This window comes from Aplidium turbinatum, chromosome 4 (genome assembly GCF_918807975.1).
Source record: "Aplidium turbinatum chromosome 4, kaAplTurb1.1, whole genome shotgun sequence".
Lineage (NCBI taxonomy): Eukaryota > Metazoa > Chordata > Ascidiacea > Aplousobranchia > Polyclinidae > Aplidium > Aplidium turbinatum.
In genome coordinates this window covers 33,805,713-33,830,213 of record NC_137475.1, presented here as the reverse complement: position 1 = coordinate 33,830,213, position 24,501 = coordinate 33,805,713, and the positions used below count along the sequence as shown (strand labels likewise).

General features: G+C 39.5%; 1 protein-coding gene across 1 annotated transcript; it reads right to left on the bottom strand.

The window, feature by feature from the left end:
• Positions 1-10,911: 10,911 nt before the first annotated feature.
• On the bottom strand, positions 10,912-22,896 carry LOC145768163 (large ribosomal subunit protein uL16-like). The gene is made up of 5 exons (XM_082579636.1): positions 22,740-22,896; positions 12,972-13,169; positions 12,681-12,788; positions 11,728-11,890; positions 10,912-11,129 (listed from the first exon to the last, which is right to left on the bottom strand). The coding sequence occupies exons 1-5, from the start codon at positions 22,760-22,762 to the stop codon at positions 10,971-10,973; spliced, it is 651 nt and encodes a 216-aa protein (XP_082435762.1). The 5' UTR covers positions 22,763-22,896; the 3' UTR covers positions 10,912-10,970.
• Between the last annotated feature and the right edge of the window lie 1,605 nt (positions 22,897-24,501).

The following is a 24,501-nucleotide window of genomic DNA, read 5'->3' as shown; positions in this document are numbered from 1 at the left end:
GCATAAGAAAATGTTTGGTAAACCTATTGTTGAAAGAAAGTTTTCGCAAAAAAAGAACATGTAACTTAAACATAGGCTACTTATAGGCCTATAGGTTAGCCTAAACCTACTGTATGTTAACTAAGGGGTTTAGAGTAACAATGGAGTTCTAAATGTGGTGCAATATTATCATTCCACGTTCTGTTTACTGTAGATGAGAAACAGCACTGCACTGAAAGTAAACATAGCCTTGAAAAAGCGCCCACTGAGGTGATCAAATCAGTTCCTTTTTTGCAAATACTTTATTCAGTGGCGCCATATGGTGGATTTGTAAACGAACATCGTTCTCGAACTCTGGCGCTATTCAATGATAAACATCTGTGGCCGAACAAATCGACTGAACCTTGTCGGATGACTTCACAGCGTTGTTCGAGTCGTAATTTACCTTTTGCATTGATCAGACCACGTCCAAAGTTCAGCTTTATCATGCACAATTCTTAAAGAAAGACGTGTTCATGTCAGCATGACATCCAAGGGTTGAAATGAAGTTCGCAATCTTCCTTGATATTCTACATTGAAAATGTAATTGCACCAAAAGTGGTATACTGTACCTCCCAAATGATGAGACTACCTCGAGGGTGCAGTTGAAAAGTCTTACATTATTTACATTAATATTGCATTAATTGTGCTCAGCTTACATACCTAATCTCCTGTTAAACACGTCAAAAATATGTCCTGATGCAAATATAGCCTTTTTACATAGTATTTGTTCACAATTGACCATTAAATTGCTGTTCTGAAATATCTAATATGGTTAAACTGTTTTTTTTTGTTTTTTTTTATCTAGCGCATAAGGCTCAAATATGGGATTTTGGTCAAAATGACCTTATGCGATATCTCCAAAACAAGAGCCAAATTCGGGAAAACTACGGCCATATTCGGAATTAGCGTCCTTCAAAACCCCCAAAACACTCTAACTTTGTCTGCCAAAAAATTTGTGTTGACCAGTGTAATCTGATAAAAAAACATTTTCACATGCTTTTTCTTGAAGGGGGGGGGGGGGGGGGGGGATCTGAATCCACTCCGGGCGGCACATTCCCTAGCTACGCCACTGTGTAGAGGCTTTTGACGCAGGGCCGGTTACCGAGATTGGCAGAGTGAAGTTTTCCGATTGTGGAAATCTTGTTGCCGGAAATTATTCCATTCATTAGGTGCCGCTGAATGGAGAGCAGTCCTTAACGTGTGTTGCTCAAGCGCATACCCCGAGAGTCGAACCAGCGCTGCGTGATCTTGAGGCGGGCGCGTAACCTCTGAGCTAACGGGGCGGACCCGTAATCAGATTTACTCGGATTTGCAATGGTCTTGTAAAAGTTTGATAGTATAGAAAGAGGGGAAGTGCAACAATGAATTCAGGGGCAATATTTCATGGAATGGCATTTTGGCAATCGCTTATTACCATTTAAACCACATACTGTCATAAAGGAAAATGAACACGGTTTCAACCAGGTTGTGTTTCCTGCAGATAAAAATGTGTTGCCAGATGTTTTGAAATTTAAAGGTGCACTGCAACGAAAATATATAGCTTTTGTATTCATAGATCTTTATGAGAAAAAGCGATTTGTAACAATAAAATTTTTTTGGAGTTTGTCATTAGCTCAAAAACCTAATAAAAGGGATATTGATTTAAAGGATTCTGATTGGTCAAAATCTTTGATGACGTGTTTGGTTGTGCAGAATTCAGAACCACTAAGTTGAATAGGTTGGTTGGTTGGTTTGGCTGGTTTTGAATCTTTATCCTCGGACTGACAAAGCCTTGATTGGTTGTTCCTGGTAGTTTCGCATACTTGTAGAGGCTTACTGAAGACGAAGAACGTGATAAGGATTGGCTGAAACCAGGCTTTGCATTTCACAAGGCATTGCAAACCATTGTATTGGATAAACGGACCTGGTAAGCAAACTTAAAACTGGCGAGGTGGAAACTGTATTTACAAAAGAATGTTTATTAATAATACAATACTAAGCAAAACTAACTTTTCTCATTGCTAATTATGAAATTTGCACTGATTTGCTGCTACTTGGTTGTGTTTTTCAGCTCACCGAATTTGTTCGCACCGGTGACCCTGAAGTGTTTCACAATGTAATCCTGAAGTATGTACCTAAGAGGCTGGCATTCAGTTATGAGGGAATGGTTGCACGTACAAAACTAGCTGCTATAGAAAACAATGGCAATGTTGGTCGACACCAAGCAGATTAGCTAGGTTATGTTATGCAGATGCTAGGTTATGTTAAGCAGATGAAGCTAGGTTATGCTGTCTTTACACTTTATAATTAGGCTGTGGCTATGTTTACACTATATAGTGTAATAAGAAAGTGCTCTGCTTGCAAAGAATTGCTTGTGCAAGATATAAATGTACGTAAAATCTAGGACTGTGTACCAGAGGAATATGCCCAGTTGTTTGAGTTAGCTGTTCGTGGAGGTTTATCTGCTCCTACAGATGTTCGACTGCGCTACATTATTTTCTATATATTTGTGTAGAGATCCTACCCCAATCAAGGAACTTCAAACATTCTCCGAAACCAGGCAACAATGAGCGACTTGGCAGTCGTGAAACCCCCCTTTCAAGGGTTAATATGCTTGCCCGGATGGCAGTAGGGACCTGGAGCCACCGAAAACACATAGGCCTAACAATGTCGGCGTTGCAGCAGTATTAATGTTCTTTGTTTAATTTTTTTTAAAAATTAATACGGTCTTATAATACAGGCGATTCCATGTAGCCTTATGATTTTAAATGTTATAACTGAAATGTTTATACTAAAGTTATATTTTTTCAGTGTTTGCACATTTTTCCTCACCATGTACTCAATTGGAAGTGGCTATTTTTCCACGCTTAATGCCATGGTTACAATCAGGTGTTGCCAGAGTTGGGATTAAAGTTAGGAAGGGTTAAAGTTAGGAATAAGATTAGCGTTTTGATCTTTGCCCAGGACTAAAAAAAGTTTGTTAACTATGTAATGTTTCATAGTGAATTCATCACGAATGGAAGGACATTTCAATCTTTCAACTACCTACTTCCTTTGTCAAACAAGACTGGTGTAAATTTCTTTCAACAGTTTGAATATTTTGTTTGAGAATTAGGTCTTTAGGTCTCGGTGTCTTAGAAGACATTCACTTTAACAGTTTGAATATAAATACTGTCCCAAGCAAAACTCTGGAGAGGTGAAAACTGTATTTACAAAAGAATTTTTATTAATACAATAAACAGCAAGATAACTTTCATTTTCATTAAAAATCATCAGGCAAGTGGTCATCAATGGCTTCTTTGTATCCTTCGTACTGGCCATCTTCTTCAGGAAATCTGTTGCGGATTGCAAGGACTGCACAGGCAGGAATTACTTTACGCCTCTTTTGACCCAATTTTCCATATATCCAGAAGTTGAAGCTGCGATAAGCAACATATCTGTACAACCTGTAAAAGAAAATGTGATTTACCGAGAAGTGTAAAATCATCATTTTTTTTTCATTGCAACATTTTCAGTAAATCACAATGTAGAAAAGCCCTAGGCTAGAACTTTACAACATAGGGTAAGAATGGAAACCTTGGGATTTGTGACCCAGGCAAGGGTGCATGTACTAGTGGTACCGGTAGGCTACCGTCAGTAACTCTGGTCTCTGGATTTTACACTACCATAGGCTATGTGTAACACACATATATAAGAACAAAGTTCACCATGTGGGTTCTAAAACTGCAAAGTTTGGATAATATTTTACATTTATCTAAACTGACCTGTTTGAGATTGGATCTCGGAGATCTTCGCCAACCACATCCTTTAGTGCAGCCATAATTGCTTCTAAGACTTCTGTATCCAGGCATATCTTTTCAAAGCTGCCGACCTGGTTTAGGCTATGCATTGGCGGGCTATGTCCGTTTTGGCTACCATGGCGTCAATCTCCTGGCAACATTCATTTTCCATCATTGTTGGCATGATTGCACAATTTCCACACCTACACCATTTCAAATTCTCCATCAGACTGCTGTTGGAGCTGGCACTGCCAGAGCTCGAATCCGAATCACAGTCATCTCTGTCAAGGCAATATCTTTTTGGTTCAAACAAAAATCCTTTTCTGATTTCAGACATTTTCAAAGATTACGACTTGTGCAACGCTTCCAGCGTTAATGTATGAACTATGAAGCTGCCAACTGAGTGAACAACCAAACACGTCATAAGGCACATAGCGCCATCCGGTGGCTGATTTTCTTTTCGCTATATTTGCCAAACAAAAACGTTTATCAAAAAAAATTTTCGAAAAAGGTAATGCTTAAACACCAATGAATCACCAAAAAAAATTTTCATTTTTTATTTCAGGTCCCCTTTAAAGCAGAAATGCTATTTTGAAACGATGGTCGACAAAGCATATTTTAATGCAGACAATTTTTACGTAAGAGATTACAATGAGGGTATTTGTAATCTGCAGATGAGCGTTCTTCTCAAAATATTTCTTGTTATAGTCGTCATTTTATTTACGTTGAATATATGTAACTCGTGACCAGCGTCACTACATAATCACAGTTCAGCGTTTTCTGGTACAGACGCTGGAATTGATTACCACCGCACTGCGCGTGTAATCAATTAAGCGTTCTGTACCACGTTCCTCAGTTGATTGCTTTGCGTTTCTTTCTTACTATATATATTGCGTTGATTTCAAAGTGAGCAGCTCAGTGGGCGAGTGGTTTCGCCTTCGGCTCTGGTGCTGGTAGATCTGAGATCGATTCCAGGTCGGGTCAAACCGAAGACTTTAAAAACGGTACCGATTGTGTTCTATCCTGCATAGAGCAGTGAGAATGAGTCGGGTAATAATGTGATAACATCGTAAACCTGATATAAATTAAAAATGAGCCCTGTCGCTAAAAGACCTTAGCTGTTGTAGAGCGACAATAAATAAAACCATAACAGTAAGTAACAAGAGGTAAATGGTTTTCTCACTTGGTTGGCTATCGCTACAATTATTATTGTTTATTTTATATTAAACGTCTGGAAATACAACAGACATTTTAACTGGCGTCGCCGGCAGGATCTTTACAGGATTTTAGAAACATGGAGAAACTGATCGAAGTCCTGCAACAACAAATTGCCAACCAAGAACGCCAAACGAAGGAACAAATTGCCAACCAAGAACGCCAGACGAAGGAGCAAATTGCCAGACAAGAAGAACGTCACCGAGAACAAGAACAACGTCACCAAGAACAAGAACAACGTCACCAAGATCAGACGAAACTACTCATGGAGCAACTACGAGAAATGCGAGCCCAAACTTCAAGACCACAACCAACAACAATACAACAGCAGGTATCTTTACCTAATTTCGTAACGTTCGATGCCACCACTGAACTGTGGGCAGACTATTGGAAGAGGTTTAACACCTTTGTAGCAGCACATTCAGTCGCACAAGACAAAATGCCGCAGGTTTTTCTCACCAATCAATCACCTACAATCTACAAAATGTTAACAAATTTGGCTGCGCAGGAAACAAACCCAAAAGAAGTCAACGATCTCACCATGACGGAAATTACAAATTACATGGCTCAACAATTCGACCCAAAACGCTTCATCGTGAGGGAGCGATTCCGTTTCTGGAGCAAAATGAAGCGCAAGCCCGGTGAAACGGCTCAAGAACTAGCCATCCGCATACGCCAGGCAGCTGCCACCTGTGACTTCTCGTCCATTTCAAATCCATTGGACGAAGCTTTACGTACTCGTTTTATTTGTTCAATAGGTAACGAGGCGGTGCTTAAGGCGTTATTCAAAATCAGAGCTGACGAACTTACTTTCAAACGTGCGGTGGAGGTTGCATCAGAAACCGAAGAGGCAGCCAAGGTGGCCAAAGAAACTGTTTACGGCACTCCACCAGCACCAGTTGCGAAAGTAAGGACCATCAGCAAACCTCCAAAAACTAGGCAACTTACAGGTACTTTCTTTACTTCTAAAAATAAAGAATGCTATCGTTGTGGTAATTCCAACCATAACGCCAATGACTGTAGGTTTAAGAAAGCCACTTGCCATTTCTGCAATGTTACGGGACACTTACAGAGTGTTTGTCGAAAGAAAGCTAGACAGTTCAAACCTTCTAAGGTAAATTGTATCGAGGAAATTAACATGCTTTCTAGTTCTTGCAGAAAACCTCGAAATTCAAAGTTGGAAGTACCGATCTCCATTAATTCGGTAACCATACACTTAGAACTGGACACTGCTACAAATGGAAATTTCCTTTCCAACGACGTCTGGACTCGGGTAGGCGCACCTCAATTGCAAGCACCAGTGTCGCAGTTCCAATCTGCTACCAAGCATCTAGTACCAATCACGGGTTCTTTCACGGCCCAGGTAACTTGTCCTTCCACGGGAAGGTCAGATAATATTCCTTTTGTAGTCACGACAGTCAAAGGACTGAACTTGCTAGGTCGTGATGCAATTTCGTCTTTAGGAATTTCTATCGATAAATTCCTTCTGTCTAACTGTTCTACTTTACAGAGCATCCAGTCATACGACAAGCCTGAAAAGAGTCTGGAGAAAGCATGCTCCCTCTTATGTGACGAGTTCAAAGATGTTTTTAAGCCTGAACTCGGGTGCTTGCGAGATTATGAACTAGACATAGATTTTAAGTCTGATGCTAAACCTGTTTTTCTCAAACCTAGGCCTGTACCTTTCGCGCTAAAGGAGGACTTAGCACAAGCCTATGATTCGGGCATTGCACGTGGTGTATGGACATCAGTTCAGTTTTGCGATTGGGGCACACCGGTTGTTCCAGTCCGTAAGCCTTCAAACTCTTCAGAAGCGAAGGCCAAGTTACGCATTTGTGGCGATTATTCAGTCACGGTGAACCCTTCCCTGGAGACTCATCGTCACCCGTTACCCTTACCAGAAGACTTAATGCAAAAGTTGGGTGGTGGGTACGGTTTCAGCAAGATAGACTTGGCTGATGCCTACAATCAGATTCGACTTGGTCCTGACAGTCGAAAACGACTCGCATTAAGCACTCACCGTGGCGTACTTTTACAAAATGTTTTACCTTTTGGCATATCTTCTGCTCCAGGTTATTTTCAGAAGATCATGGACGACCTTACAGCCGACCTTCCAGGGGTCGCAGTCTACCTAGACGACATTCTTGTCAGTGGCACTACTGCTGAAGAGCATCTCCAGAATCTTAGACGGCTCCTCGATCGACTTCACTCAAAAAGCCTGAGGTGTAGGAAAGACAAGTGTAAGTTTGCACAACCTCAGGTAGAGTATCTCGGACACATTTTGTCCAGGCAGGGCATCTCCAAAGGTCCCAAGGTAAACGCCGTACTGGAGATGTCTGCCCCCACTGACGTATCTTCTCTTCGTTCGTTTTTAGGTCCCTTACAATTTTATTCGAAGTTTCTACCGTTGAACGCTTCTACTGTAGCAGAACCACTATAGCCTACCATCTCACGAAAAAGGACATTCCTTGGAGATGGGGAAAACAAGAGGAAAACTCTTTTGCTCAGCTGAAGCATCATCTATCTACTGATGAGGTTCTTACACATTTCAATGCGTCACTTCCGGTAGGTATCGCATGTGATGCTTCTAGTGTGGGCATTGGTGCTACTTTGTTTCACCGTTACCCAGATGGCACAGAACAGCCTATAGCAAACGTTTCAAAAGTATTAACAGCCTCTCAGAGAAACTATAGTCAAATTCAGAAAGAGGCTTTGTCGATAATTTTTGCGCTAAAGAAATTCTATCAATATCTTTTTGGTAGATCATTCATTTTGGTCACAGATCATAAACCATTGCTTAGTCTTTTTGGCCCGACCAAATCGACACCTTCTTTGGCAGCAAATCGTTTGGCTCGTTGGGCACTCTTTTTGTCGCAATTTACATACACTATTGAGTACAGGAAGACAAAGGATCATCAAAACGCTGATGCTTTGAGTCGCTTACCAGCAGGAGGGGATAAAGTCTTCGATGAAGAGGAAAGTGCGGATGACATTGATATCGTCTGTGCTATCGATGCTTTGGATTTGCAGGTCCAGACCCCAAATGCCGCCTCACTGCGTAAAGAATCTTCTAAAGATCCTATCATTTCCACAGTAATGCGTTTCATTCATGAAGGATGGCCGGCCAAGTCTTCTCCACAAGACCCGGTCGAACCGTTCCGTAAGTACGCAGACTCTCTTTCTGCTTGTTACGGATGTCTACTTTACGGTTCCAGAGTGGTCATCCCTTCCAAACTTCGTCCTTCCGTCTTTCAGTTGCTTCATGAAGGACATTTCGGCATTGAGAGAATGAAGCAGTTGGCAAGGACGTCCGTCTACTGGCCAAACATCGATCGAGACATAGCGGAACTTTGTCACAAGTGCAGTACCTGTGGCGAATATCAACCGCAATCTAAAACCCAGGTCCAATCATGGACGGTTCCAGAAGCACCGTGGAGTCGCTTGCACATAGATCATGCGGTAGAATTCATGGGTTACCATTGGTTACTCAGCATTGATGCTTTTTCTAAATACCCATGTATTCATGCTACTACTTCCTTATCGTCAACAGCTACTATCAACCTGCTAGAAGAAGATTTTGCTCATTTCGGCTATCCCCATACCATAGTTACCGATAATGCTACTACTTTTAAATCCACAGAATTCCAAACTTTCTGTAAGGAGAGGGGTATGGTGCACATCACGGGTGCCCCTTACCATCCGGAAACCAATGGAGCAGCGGAGCGCCTCGTACGTACGTTCAAGCAAGCACTTTGCAAATCTTCCCTGCCTCCGAAACAAGCCGTCTTGGAATTCCTACAGCAGTATCGACGCACGCCCACTCCGAGTGGCTACTCTCCAAGCCAATTACTCAACAATCGTCAGATTCGAACCAAGATCGACACGCTTCTCCCCACACCGTCTCAAGTGGTACCCCGACAAAACCCTCACAACACGGACGCCTCTGAAGTTACAAAACGACATTTCAAACCGGGAGATCCCTGTTACGCGCTATCATTTACTCCACGACGGAGCCAGGATCCTCGTTGGGTTCCAGCCGAGGTGATTAAGCGACAGGGTAGCCGAATCTTCCTGGTACGTCTGCTGCCACATTATGCACATGATGACATTTCTGATAAAAAGTAAATTAAATAAACGTTTCGCCGTCGGCAGCGTGGCCTAACGGCTTGAGGGTTAGGAAATTTGTCATTTCGATTCTTACCTCTGCCATTAGCCTACTCTTTTTTCTTCTGTAGATAACTACACAAAGTTCAAAGCAAGAATCAACTCTCTAGCTGACAGAGAGGAAAGCCTTTTATTTTGTCTGCTGCAAAAAATAGTATAGAAAGAAAGAGTGCTAGTAAGGTCATAATGACTGCAGTCAGCTGATTTAGGGAACGTTCAAATATTACGTAACGCCTTCGAGGGGGAGAGGGGGGTTATGCAAAGCGTTACGTTAGCGTCACATCGGGGAGAAGGGGGTTCAAGCAAAACGTTACGTAACGCTTTCGAGTACGGAATGGTAGTTTTTTGTGCTGAATTCGTAGTGAAAAAGCGTTACATGGGGGAGGGGGGGGAGTCAAAAATTCGGAAAAAAAGCGTTACGTAATATTTGAACGTTCCCTTACAGGAAAATTTATTCCACATTAAAGTGTCTACTGGTCAAAACAGCCCATCTGCTGCAGCCAAGAGGTGGGCATTGGCATCCATCTCGAACTCTGAGCGAAAAAACTTTAAAAGTAGCGCGCGACCCGCTACTCGGGCTAGAGTGGCACGCCCTACCGCTACTTTTGTCTCAAACTGACACAGGAAGCCAGCAAATTCGAGAAAGCGGTAACTGCTTGCTTAGAAAGCATTGGAGTGGCTGTGTGCAGACTTTTTGATAGAATTAGAATGTCATCTTTGAAGAGTTGAAAACTTGTTTGAAGCTTACTAAAGGGATGGGCTGACGCATGTATTTTCTTCACTCACATCAGGGACCTGACTCACATCTAGATTTTTTCCCTGCTAACCTTGGTGCAGTCAGTGTTAACAAGGTGAACGATTCCATCAGGATGTACATTGTACAAGCAATGGAGGCATGCTACCAAGGTTTTTAGAAAGGGATGATGAACGATTATTGCTGGATCGTGATGATCCGAGCCATTCTTAATCTTGTAAGGGAACGTTCAAATATTACGTAACGCCTTCGAGGGGGAGGGGGGTTATGCAAAGCGTTACGTTAGCGTCACATCAGGGGGGTTCAAGCAAAACGTTACGTAACGCTTTCGAGTATGGAATGGTAGTTTTTTGTGCTGAATTCGTAGTGAAAAAGCGTTACATGGGGGAGGGGGGGTCAAAAATTCGGAAAAAAAGCGTTACGTAATATTTGAACGTTCCCTAATCGAAAATCATAGATCTATTAAAGCATTTTGAAGTGCTTATAATAATTTCCTTATCAATAAAGAAACCATCAATGCAGTTCTGTATGATTACGGAACTTAAAAGATTTGTTTAGAACAACTACTGTAGTTGCGTAAACGTATCTATTAAATATGTGTAAAATTAAAACGAATCGTATGCAATTGGTTGTTTATATTTTTTCACCTTTTTCGATTAGAACTGCAGTTTTTTGTTTTATAACGTTGCTACAGTACACAAGCTATGAAATAAGAATTTATAAGATTTTTGAAAATATCAATATGAAACAAATTTACTTATATTACTAAATACGCAAAATATTGAAAATCTGATGTGTGTTGGAGAAAAAATTCATCTAAAAGTTTACTTGTATCTCTAATTAATAAAAAAATTGCAAACCAGTGTTATTTTACAGATGACACGTCTGCTTGACCGTCCGCAATTAAGAGTGAAAGGTTTCGAGACCCAAATTTGGGTAGCGAACCACAATTTGATAACCTCTGGTCTAGCTCAGCAATAAAACAAACACAAGAGCAGATAACAGATTTCCGAGAAAACGTATTTTTTATTGTAATAAATTCACGATTTCGTTTCTGCTTAAGCAGTCATCATTCGCCTCTTCCACGCGGACAAAGGTCCCTTGTTGGGTTTGTACTGACAAGTGACGCCATCTGGAACGAGGAAGCCATCTGCCAACATAGTTTCGTAATCTTCACGGTTCCATTTGGTGAATCCCCATTTTTGAGAGTCGTAAATCTGCCAAGAAAGCAACAATTTTTAAATTCTTAGTTTTAACGGCAGCGTCTTTACCAGAGGTAGGCAACTGAGCATCCGCTACTCTAAAAGCAGCGCGCGATACCGCTACTTCTGTCAACTTCAACTGACACCGAAGAAGCACTTTGTGGCTTCAAAATGACCTGGAAGACGAATGATATCATTTGTTTACACTGCAATTGCAACGTCGTTAAAGAAAACACATTCTAGGGGAAATTTATTATTATGCATCCCCTAAAAACACGAGCATTTCAAAATGCGAGTCGCTGAGTCCTGCCCGCTTTGGCACGTCTTTTCCAATGGAGAACAGTCTACCATTGGAAAGTAGGAGAGTGCGACTGAAAGAAATGTAACGCCTCTCCGCTACATTGAAAAAAAAAGCGCTGCCAGTCCAACAAAAATGTAGTGGCGCTAGTAGCGCGCTATTGTCTACCTCTGCTCGTCTTTTCCAAAGTACAAGTTACGATACTGCACAAGTTTAAAAAGCATTAGCTCCGCAAAATCCGAATAAACAGTAAATCGTCGATGACGTGTCATATCGATTTGTGAAAACGATCATGATCACGCGTTCATAGCTCACCTTTTGCCGGCCAGGAAACTTGAATTTGGCGCGCCTCATGGCTTCGATAGCGTGAGGCCTGGCGCTATCTTTGCACCGCATGGACATGATGGGTTGACCAATCTTTACACGAGCGACCAAACCTTGCGGCTTTCCATACGCCCCACGCATCCCAGTTTGGAGCCTGTAGAGATGATAAATTTACTAAATTTGACTTGCTACAATCACACAGCAGTCGCTTATGCGAGTATAACAAAACGTTATTTAAAACATCTTTGTGAAAAATGGTGTATATTTCACGTAAACGTGATCAATAAACATTCGAAGAAATCAATCCAATTTTTCCAAAATATATAATTCAACATCAGGGATTTGTTCAACCCTTTGCTGTTCTTGCACCAAAACTACATTAAGTTTAAATACTGTACTGTACATCAACAAAACTAAATGATTGATGTCCATTAGACACGTGCAACCATGTTTAGTGACGAGCTAAATACGAAATATTAAATTTGAATGCGGGCTTCATATTGTTTAAAACTAAATTTGTTTAAACCATTGGCATTAGTTTGACAAAAATTAGTTATTATTAATATTTTAATAAAAATTTATGGCCATTTCTCATTGTATTAGACTTAGAGTATAAGACATCAAATATTTTTGCAACTTATTGCTCCCTTCCCGACCGACTCAAACTCGAATTGTAATAAATGCTTTTGCTAACATGCTGAGCATCATGAGAGCCGCATGAAATGTAGTGGCGTCCACAGGTTGCACAAGTCGCATGAGTATCAACGTATCAAAGTAGTAAGCTATGCAGCTTGAAAATAGCTAGCTAATGCAGTGGTTCCCAACCTGGGGGTAAATTACAAATACATTAAATACAAGATCAAAAAAAGGTTGGGAAACACTGATCTAATGCATTCTAGACATATTGCAACGTACAGTCATCAAGACCATAAAAACTTTCTTACCTATCGGCCCCAGCACACGACAACATCTTGTTGATTCTGACGACGTGATAAGGATGAACTCTGACACGAAGATGAAAGGAATCTTTTCCACAGTACTTCACCATGTATCTGGAAGTAGATGAAAGTGGTGATTCAGCATGTGACAAATGCTTTATCAGAGAGAAATGCCGACATAACTAACATTTCATTTATAGCCTACCAACTTTTGTGTAAGTTAAAAATTTTCTGAAATAATTGACTCAAGATGATTTTTACAGTCATCAAATTTCCGCACAAGGACAATTGACCTACTTGTTGGCACAGATTCTTGCAGCTTCAAGAGCCTCTGAGCTCAATTGTTCAAGTTCGTCTGACACCATGTGAATGCATAGTGGGAAATCTTGAACATTAGCCCTTTTCCGACCAAGATCAAAAATTCTGATTTTTGGATCAGGAACACCACGGCAAAACCGCGATTTGGGATAAGGCTTATTTTTGCAGTAACGATAACTGAAACACAAATGACATGGTTAAACAAATATCATACAATTTTATATTTGCGCATATCCATTGATATATTGTATAGCATTCAACTTGAAAGCAAAATACTAGTTTAGATACAGTTCAGTTTATTTTTGTTGGCGAAAAAGAAAAAAAAAACAAACAAATATATACTAAAACAGAAATAATTCGCACAAGGATGGCAGCAAAAGACCAAAAGGTCACCAAAGTCAGCTGCCACCCAAACATTAGACCCAAAATTAAGAACTTCTTCATCCGTTTAGTCATTTACGACTCTCGGTCACTCTATACGTCATCTTTCTCCACATCTATCGATCCCACGCAGCCTCTTTCAATTCCTGCACTCCCATACCACTGTCATTTACAATTGTGTCAAGCCATCTTGTTTTTGGGCGCCCTCTTCCTCTTCTGACCAAACTAAGCATGATGTTTTTTTTCTATTGATTTGCTTCTCATTATGTGGCCAAAATATGAAAGTTTCTGCCTGACGATTCTAGCTTCTAGGGATATGTCCGGTTTAATTTGTTCAAAAATTTTCTCATTTGTTACTTTGGCTGTCCACGGATGCGAAACACGCAGTAACCTTCCCCAACACCACAATTCAAATGCGTCAATCTTTCTTTTGTCTGTTTTGTTCATTGTTCATGTTTCGCATCCGTAAGTTGCAATTGGGAATATAATAGTTTTGATTAGCTTCTTTTTTGTTTCTAATTTTATATCCTTGCTCTTCCAAATGCTATTTATTCCAACAAATGCATTTCTTTCCAGCGTTATTCTTCTCCTTATCTCTGGTGAGTTATTAGAATCCCAGCTTATTTTTGAGCCTAGAAATATGAATTCATTCACTGTTTCAATTTCTTGATTTTCGATCTTGATATTTATGTTATCTGCTTTACCAGTTGTTATAATTTTTGCTTTTTTGATGTTGAGTTTCAATCCAGCCCTTTTACTCTCCTTTTTCACTTTGATGATTAGGTCTTTAAGATCTTGTGGTTCTCGGCCAAAAGGGTAGTGTCATCTGCATATCTCAAGTTGTTTATAATTCTGCCACCGATTTTCACTCCTATATTGGAAATATTCAACCCTGCTCTCCTCATGACCATTTCTGTGTACATATTAAATAGAGAAGGAGATAAAATGCACCCTTGGCTAGGGTGCATCGTCTCCCCCTTTTTTTTGAAACTGGTTTCGTAACATTGAGAAGTGTGTTCCACTTCAGGAAAAATTCAGCCAAAAAATTTTTTTTCGCTCAAGGACTCCCCCTTCCACTAGCGCCTGGCCCCCCCAAGTTGCGGATAGAAAAATCGCCATAACTCCAAAACGAAAATATTTAAACACAAAGTGTTTGGTATTAAATATGATTTGATCCAAATTTGGTGAATAAAACATATTTTACAAAAAAACAAAAATTTTGTTGAAAACGTTCAAGTTGGACTCCCCTTTTAAAGCCTTATTCAAGGCTACTCTATGAGATAAAGAGTTATGGATCCGTCTCTTTTTAAAGATTTAATCAAGTTTTGTACCATCAATCAACTATTCAGTCCTCGAAATTAAACCAAACTGCTTGGTGTGCCTTTCAATCCTAAAATAGAGCAATCAATTGGGAGCATCATAGCTGATTTCACTACTGAATTATTGGATGCATGGAACTGTTCTGTTGATGGTGCTATCAGCATGGTATTGACACTACATCAACAAACACTGGCCTTTGGTCTGGAGGTTGTGCTGAATTGCAACAGAAAACATGTTGGAGAACTAATCGTAGGTAATGCGTTTGAAGCACTGAGTATTGAAACATCTCGATCGCCTGAAATAACTATGTTTGTTCACTTTCGTACTCACTTCAACATTATTTCTCAAGACCTCATCTTTTTCCCACCTTATTTAGATAGCCTACATAAGCTACAAGTGCTTGTCAATCAGTGAATCTGTAGCTCTTGCAACCCAGTTGCTTACAAAAAATGATGAAAGATATTTTCCTCAAGAAGACTACAGAGAACTATTGGAGCTGTGTCTATTTAGTTTCAACTATCCATTGCCATGCAAGAAGCCATTTAAATTTAAACAGCCAGGAGCTATTCAAAAAGCTCAGAAGTTGGCTAAAGTTATTTATGTCATAAAGTTGTCACTATTGTCTGGAAGGGCTGAAGTGAAGAAGTAATGGATGCTGCTAATCCCAAGAACACTTGATTCCGCAGCCAGAGGAAACTAATAAGTTGAAAATGTTTGCAACGTTCCTCCTATATGTGTATGTGTCATGGTGGTTTCGTTGCAGTTCAGGAGTTTCTGCACCATGGGCAGACCTGAAGTTAATGAAAACTTTACATTTGTTTGAGAAGATTGATCCCATTGTAGCTTCTAGTGCTTTGAAGAAGCTGAATCTCCACCTCTGGTACTTAACTGAGGAAATGATTCCTCTTTCTCTGTTTGATTACTGTGTTCCAGAGGAAACAAAAAGAGGAATTGTTACTGCTTTGTTAAAAATGCTAGCAGCTGATGGTTCAATTCAGGAACCTCTGAAAAGAAAAGGTAAAGGAAAGCTTTCCAGGCACAATCGATGCCAACACTTCACTGATTGTTTTGATTGGTAAAGATTCCTGGTATCTCTTTAAGCTGTTAAAAGTACGCCCAATGTTTTTTGAAAAAAACGTTAGAGTGGGAACAAGATGGTCAGTATAAACTGGCCAAATCAAAAGCAGAAATGTTAACGGTTATAAATGGCTGCTCCGAGCGTAATGTCAAGCTGGCCACAGATTTTCGATCATCAGCTCAAAATATTCAAAACTTTGAAAGCATTCTTCAGGTGGTTCAACAAAGCAAATCTAAGAGACCAAACTTGCGACAAAAACCATAGACTGTTGCATTACATCCATCTAACAAGCTTGCAACTCCACTTTCAAAAGTGGCCTTTGATTATGGGACAAAATCTGAGTTCTGTGCGTAACTATGGTATATCGCCACATAATTTTCAAATACCCATGAAATGTAATTATTTAAAACAGCTTTACTACAAATACTACCCCGTTTGCCTGAAGAATCTATTCTAGCGACTACTCCCGAAGGGAGCTAGACGAAAACGTTTGTTGGACCCCCCTTTTTAAAGCCGTTTTTAAGGCTATTCTATGAGACAAAGTCTGCCTTTTTTTAAAGTTTTATTGAATATTATTATAATTATTAGTAATGAAACAGAATTCACTTTAGGCTTATTGATATTTTAAGTTCATTCATTGATATTATTATAATATTTGCGAGGGAACATGCATAAAACGAACAGTGCATTATCATTTCATAGCTATTTTTTTAGATGTATTCGAGTGAACAGTGTCTACTGAATAGCAAAAAAATTGTTTCTTTATAAAATATGTTTTATTCACCAAATTTGGATCAAATCATATAGTTGCAATGAATTTAATACCAAACACTTTATGTCTAAGTATTTTAGTTTTGGAGTTATGGCGATTTTTCTGTCCGCAATTTGGGGGGGTCAGGCGCTAGTGGAAGGGGGAGTCCCTGAGCGAAAAAAATTTTTTTTGATGAATTTTTCCTGAAGTGGAACACACTTCTCAATGTTACGAAACCAGTTTAAAAAAAAGGGGGAGACGATGCACCCTACCCTTGGCATGTTCCTTTTTCAATTTTTAAACCAGGCTGTATTTCATTAACACATATTATTACACAATAAATTAAGAACATTAACACATATACAATACCAGCACTTTAAATAATAAATTAACAAATGAAAAACACAGGGCAACATAATAAAAAAAAAACTTTGCAGAGAAATAAGCAGATGATAAGTTTTAGGAGTGATCATTGTACAAATTTTTTAATAAACATTTATATATATTTAAATTTAAAAGCATTATAAGACTTTTCTTGTATTTCTTTTGGTATTTGATTCTATAGTTTCACTTCATTAAAACATAGCATCTTCTTACAAAAGTTTGACGTTGCAGCAGGCAAATATAAATCATTCTTTTGGTTCTGACGGGTTTTACAATGGTGAATTTCGTTTATCAAGTGTGAATTGTAGGTGCAGACATGGGGCAATTTAAACGGTACTCGAGCGGTGTATTTGGTGGTTATCTGGGCTCAATCTATCGGCCCATTACAGACAATCACAAAAAAAAAACATACTTTTACAACACTAAAACTTATCAAAAATTACCAAAAGTTAAATAATTGAATAACCTAAAATGCGCAAATTAAAGCCCACGATGTCATATGGTCATATTTTACTTCATGTTCGCTCAATAAGTTGTTTAACATTTGATAATCGAGTTATTGATGGATCCACATTCTTGGCTTTCAATAAAAGTAGGCAGTGGCTATTTGACCGGCGCCGGTCTTTGAATCTGAAACATTATTTGACCGGTAATGACGTCACTATATAGGCACTTTTTTCCTTTTCTCTTTCAAAGCAAAAGACGAGAAGAGTGCCTATATAAATGTTCTAAATTTGACAATTATGTTCAGCTGATTCGGTGGCGCGTAGGATACGTCTTGGGCTGGTGTTCCAGAGGGAATGAGTTCGATTCTACGCGGAAGCGTTTTTTTAAAAAACTTTTAACTAAATTTTGACCGGAAGTGACTCAATCGTTTGGCTGCTGCATTTCTGTTGTCAAGTTTTAATTTGAGTAGCCTACAGCCCAATTTTTTATGTCTTTTCAAGTAATAAAGTTAGAGTTTTTTAATTTTCTTGAATTTGAGAATTTCTCTGGATAATTTTCCGTTTGTCATAAGAGGATGTGACCGTGTTTGCTGAACAACGCAAAAATGTAATGCGTGCCAAAGTCGCAAAAATGTATTCTCGATGACCGGCCTGCGTCAGTGATTCAAAGCTTCTACAAGTATGCGAAACTGCCAGGATTAAGCTCTTCAAGAAGCTTTCCCAGTCCGAGGATAAAGATTCAATCAATCAATAATGCGTCGTTCGGCAAACACGGTCACATCCTCTTATGACGAACGGAAAATTACCCATAGAAATTCTCAAATTCAAGAAAATTAAAAAACTCTAACTTTATTACTCATAGTTGAAAAGACATAAAAAATTGGGCTGTAGGCTACTCAAATTAAAAATTGACCACAGAAATGCAGCAGCCTAATGATTGAGTCACTTCGGGTCAAAATTAAAAAGAAAAACGCTTCCGCGTAGTATCGAACTCATTCCCTGTGCAACACCAGCCCGAGACGTATCCTATGCGACATCGAATCAGTTGAACATAATGGGTGCAACCTAGTTCGTACCCTGAACAGTTCGTACCCTGAAAAGATCGAGAAAAAATTAAAAAAGCCGAAGTTGCTGATCGCAAGTTTAATAGCACAAAGCCGAACTCGCTGATCGGAGTTTCCGCAAACAAACTCGAGGGTTAGGAATAGTGGAAACTGCGGAAAAAGAAAACTGTGAAAAAATATTTGCGGAAACTGCGATCAGCGATGGTTAGAGCATAGATTACTCTATGGTTAGGGTAAAGGTTAGCGAAAACTGCGGAAAAGTGTTTGCGGACACTGCGATCAGCGAGGGTTAGAGCTAGGGGTGTTCAATTTCGATTAAGGTGATATTCGAAATTCGTTTTTCGTATCGGACATATTCGAAATTATAGCCGCCTTTTCGGCTGAACGAGGTTGAAAGTAACGCGAGTGGCGCGAAAGCTGTCTTGTCGGATTTTGCAAGGGAAAAAAGACTTTGACACATGCGCAATGCGCATCGTCTATCACGTAACTATCACACGCTCTCGCGGGTCCAACGGCCAGTCCTGCACCAGGGATGCCAGGTTGGCATTTTTAATGCCAAATTTCACAAATTTCTCTCAAGAATGAAGATAGCTAGGTTGTGCAATAGCAGAAAGTGTAGGCTGAGCTTTGTCGCAGTTTTATCCATTTTTTACCGAATCCATAGGCGCCTAAGCCGTGTCGTGGGAGCAGGGCCGTTGCCAGACCGCAGAGCAAGGGGTAGCCATACCGCAGAGCAGGGGGGGGGGTGGGGGGGGGGGGCGAAAAAATTGATATGGGCAAAATTATTATTATTGCAGCTGTTGCCCGAGAATGTTGAGATTTTGCCAAGGGGGGCGAGGCCCCCCTGGCTACGAGCCTGCGTGGGGGCCAGGCCCCTACGCATATTTCTGTGTGAGGGCAACTTTTTATGCTGTATTGATACATAAACACCGGCGCCGAGTCCCGGGCGGGCAGGCCGCGCCGCACCCGCCGGACTTTTCAAGAATTTAAAAAAAAAATTTAATGCAATTTTAAGTCCCAAAATATCTGTAACCATCTGCCACCTTCTGATACTAGCCTACTTACCTTATTCACAGAGTTTTGTCGCCATATGATAGGCCCTACTAGACCTACTAATTAAGCGATTAATTTTCGTCAATTATTGCCACTGTTACATTCATGCAACGTTAAACAACGTTGATTCGCCGTTAAACGAGCAAAAGTGTCCGGCCGCGCCGTTTGTCTCCGCCACTCGTAGCCCAGTGCTATAAATCAAGTAAATTGCGCAAACCTGCGAGGAACTTCATTTGCGGCAAAAGTCTGACCGCAATTTCCACTGCTTTTACATCGTTTTAACATCGCCAGATGTTAAATCGGTGTAAAAACTGTAGAATTGTTCTTCAAAGGAGTAGTTTTCTCTCAAACGACGTTATGAATTAACTCTGCTGCCAAAATGCTCTATTTTGTGTTCTCAATCATCACAGTTGCGTCTGTTACGTCACTGATATTAAACCGTGCACACCTGTTGGTTTGGCCGGATGAAACCGTTGATTGTCATAAGTTGCAATTCTGCTCCTTTGTTATATAACTGTTCTAATTGTAGATTCAATGTAAGCTCGTTTCAATAGCGCAGTTTATCGCAAGATGGCTTCTCGGGAGCTGAATTGCCGTAAAATCGCTTCTGCGTTGCATTACAGCATCTCTTGTGTCTTATCTGTGCGCCCGCTAGGGGCGACTTATCGTATGAACCCACCGATGTATTGTGTGTGTGTTATCGTGTTGTATCAACAATAGTAATGTAATTATGGAACTAGTACAGTATTGCAGTTTTCGTTCTGCAACCCGCACGTACCAATTACAAAAAAACATGCGGAACTGAATTACCAGGACCAGACGTACCAGAGGACCATGCGTACCAATTATATTTATTACTTGTTTCCAAACCGTGTTAGAGGAGACATAAACTTAAATGTAAAACTAGGCTAGCCCAACAACCCAGCAAAATCGCCCTTTTGAAAAACGCACAAAATAACCTTTATGACGTGTCAGTATGTGTTCGCCCGCCCAGCTATTTTGAAAACTCGGCGCCTATGTACATAAAACAATAGATGAACTAGCGATCGGCAGTAGGAAAACACTTTTTAAATGCAAACCGCAACAGCTTCGCGATAAATAATCACTAGAACGAGTCGCGATGCTACAATTCAACACCAGACAACAAAATCTGTCATTTTTACATTGATTTAATGTCGGCAAACGTTGAATCAATGTAAAAATGACTGATTTTGCTGCCTGGGACATAGCAAAAATCAACCATTTTGTGTCGATTCAATGTCATCAGATGTTGAATGCACCCAAAAACAACATAATTTGCTACGTAGACGGAGCGTGCGTTTAGCTTTATGCGCTTGCAAACATACTCGATGTCACTTTCGAGTCGAAACCTCTGCACTCTGCAGTAAAATGTTGCGGCAGTGAATCGCTCGCTGTGAAAATGAACTTGAAGTGTTAGGGATCTCAGCAACCTCGGCTCCAGCGGAGCGATCATTTTCAAAAGCTGGCCTGGCCGTCATGAAGCTGAGTTCCCGACTGACCGGTGACCATGTCGATCAGCTTGTGTTCATAAACACCAACATGGGCCTGGAGCTGTAGACGTTATTTTGTGTTCTTTTTTCACAAATTTTCATGGCTTTTGTTTGCGTTTTCTAGCGAATTTTCATGTCGTTTCTTTCAATAAAATCACATTTTGCAGTTTGGTGAATAGTTGTGATATTCGAAATCGAAAATAAATTGAATTTCGAATACTCAAATAATTGAAATTGAACACCCCTAGTTAGAGCATAGATTACTCTATGGTTAGGGTAAAGGTTAGCAAAAACTGCGAAAAAATGTTTGCGGAAACTGCAATCAGCGAGGGTTAGAGCATAGATTAGTCTATGGTTAGGGTTAGCGGAAACTGCGATGAGCGAGGGTTAGCGTTAAGGTAAGCGGAAACTGTGATCAGCGACTTCGGCTTTGTGCTATCTTTCTCTCGATCTTTTCAGGGGGAAAATTTTAAAATGTTTGCGGAAACTGCGATCAGCGACTTCCGCTTTTTTAATTTTTTTTCTTGATCTTTTCAGGGTACGAACTAGGTTGCATCCGAATATAATTGTCGAATTTAGAACTTATATGAGGAACTTATGAGGCATCCTTCTCGTCTTTTGCTTTGAAAGAGAAAAAGTGCCTATATTGTGACGTCGTGACCGGTCAAATAGTGTTTCAGATTCAAAGACAGGCGCCGGTCAAATAGCCACTGCCATAAAAGTATTTATCTACGGTACACTACATACCGTAACCTACCGATGGTATAGCTATTCTGCATTTATCAAATGCTGGCATTTGCAAACAATCTAACCGCTTAGTGTTAAGGATTGATTTCTTTATAGTAATAGCATCTTCAGCTAGCCATGTAAAAACAAAAATTTGAAAAATATGCAAAACAAACAAATAAAGCAAACTCCGATATTATCAACAAACATGCATAACAATTCTGTTTTAAATAGATGGTTTCACAATATTAAAATCAAAAGCTGCAAGCCTGGTGTTCTGCCACGATTTTCAACAATACTGGTAGCCTACAAAATTCAAGAAATCAATGAACATTAAACAAAGGCTATATCATCCATCAAGTAAATTATAATTTAGTTCAAGACAAATGCTAAGAAAAACACAATTTAGTTTACAGTCCATTGCAAAAAGTTTACATGATACAACGTCAAAACTCAAAAGGAATAAAGTGTGAATTGGCATAGTTGAAGAATCTACAGTTCAGGGGTCCAGGTTGCTGATAACATGGGAGCAACAATTTAACAGCTAAGCGGTTGGTGGAATCACTTTCTGCACCGGTATGTTAATGGTGACTTCTTTTTACACAACTTAGGAACAAAATGATTGAAATACCTGGTTAATTTAATCAAACAATATAGCCTACAGTAGAACCCAAAATGTAGAAACTAATCATGTTTAGAAAGCAAATGTTTTGAAAAGTATACTGCCTTTACTTTTAGTATTAAGAAAAGTGAACACAAAAGGTTTTTTAACACTGTAGATGAAGATAGTATAGTTTTTAAAGAGTTTGTGTGCTGAACATGAAGACACTTGTAGGTTTTAAGCCACCCGCACCCGATGGTTGGCAACATCTCTCCTACATTTTTCTTTCATAAACACAATAGCGGCGACTTAACTCCAACATGAGTTAAGTTTCTACATTTTGGGCTCTTAACTTTTTGACTAACAAAGAACTATTTCCACAAAGCTGTATTTAACATTCAAATAAAGTGAGGACCATAAAGCGTTACTTACCAACGAGCTGGTCGTCGACCCATTTTGTCTGTTGATACAAAAACGCTTTCGTTAATGTTTTTCAAACTGATGTGCAGAGTATATTCACTTACACTAACATAAATCTACGATTCACAGCGATTTATAACACAATCAAAATTGCACCAGTATCTCACCTTGCTCGTCAACAAAAGAATGACTCAGCGTTTCTTTGAACAAATACCCGGATGTGATTACACCACAAAAGTGCAATCAAAAAAGAAATTTATTTTAAATAAGATCAAGCATATAAACACATTCAATAGCAATAAATTTACTGAAAAAAAACTTTGATGTATAATGTTGGCAAAAAATAAAACTTTTCAAAGCTAAACAAAACTATGACTTCAAAATTAAAATTTGATGAGTCATATTCTTCATTCACATGACTATACGATTTGTACACCGAAATATTTGCAAATTGTAAGGAAGTTAGGCAAAACGTTTATATCTTGCTAAATTTTCATATTTTTGAATAGTTACCTTTTTCGAAAGTGCAATTAAGTACTGTAGATTAAGAATGATACTTGCATAACTCAAAGTTCTATATTACGTGATATTTATTTGGGTGTATTGTTGGTGAAGTTTGTGATGGTAAAAATAGTTACTGGACTGGCCAGTAATCAACTGATTTTTCAGTTTGTTGTTATTTTTTGTTTATTTTTACGATTAGCCTATGTTATGCGATCATATCAGAAACTAACTTCCAGTAATTCCACCGATTTATTTGGTTTACCCTCTTTGAGTAAGATATTGTATTATTGAGTACCGTACCAGTAGTGTTCACGTTGATTAACTGCTTGCATATTTACAGTAGTGCAGTATAGGCTACTGTAAATGTTTTGTAGCCAAGTGGGCAACAAAACTGGTGAAGGGCAGGCGAACAGGGCCACTGACTCACAGTTTTCTGTCCTGTGTGTTTTTTGCATAATGAACCCAACTTTTGTAGTTAGTTCACCAGTCAAGCAATTTTTTCCAGTCATTTTCTTTTGTAGGTCGTGTTGCTGCACTGAAATAAACATTTTAATACCGTAACTAAATTCTAAAGGCTTCATCACTCATTAGGAAATGAAAAACTAAATTATATGAAGCTTGATAGGTAGGTAGCCTACTGGTACTTTGCTGTCAAGAATAATGTAGTTTTGACAATTTTTGCATCCAAACTGTGGTAAAATATATTGCATTTCTTCCTATTAGTTTACACTCACCTTAGAGGCTATGCGAGAGAAAGGGTTTGATACTACCTCACCCCTAAATCCTGGGTTGTTTTTGTGAAAAGTAAGTTTAATGCCACAGTTGTACAGCAACAAAAGACAAATGCTACCATTGAACTTGCAATAAAGCTTTCTGTCATTTTCTGTATGGCTAATTAGTAAGAACATCTACGATGTGACATTCAAAAGGATCTCATTTTGTTATTGCACCAGATCAAACAGCTTTGTTTGGGCAATTGATGGCATGCCAAACATCTGCCCTATTATATCAGTGGTTTAGCATCTCACTAAAGATCAAGCGGCGCTGGTTCGGCGTTCAGGGTGTGTGCTTGAGCAAGCATATAAGGACTGCTTTCCTTTCAGTGGTGGCTAGAACAATTCGGATGCAACCTAGTTCGTACCATGAACAGTTCGTACCTTGAAAAGATCGAGAGAAAAAATTAAAAAAGCCAAATTCGCTGATCGCAGTTTCCGCAATCATTTTAAAATTTTCCCCCTGAAAAGATCGTGAGAAAAATTAGTTCAAGGCT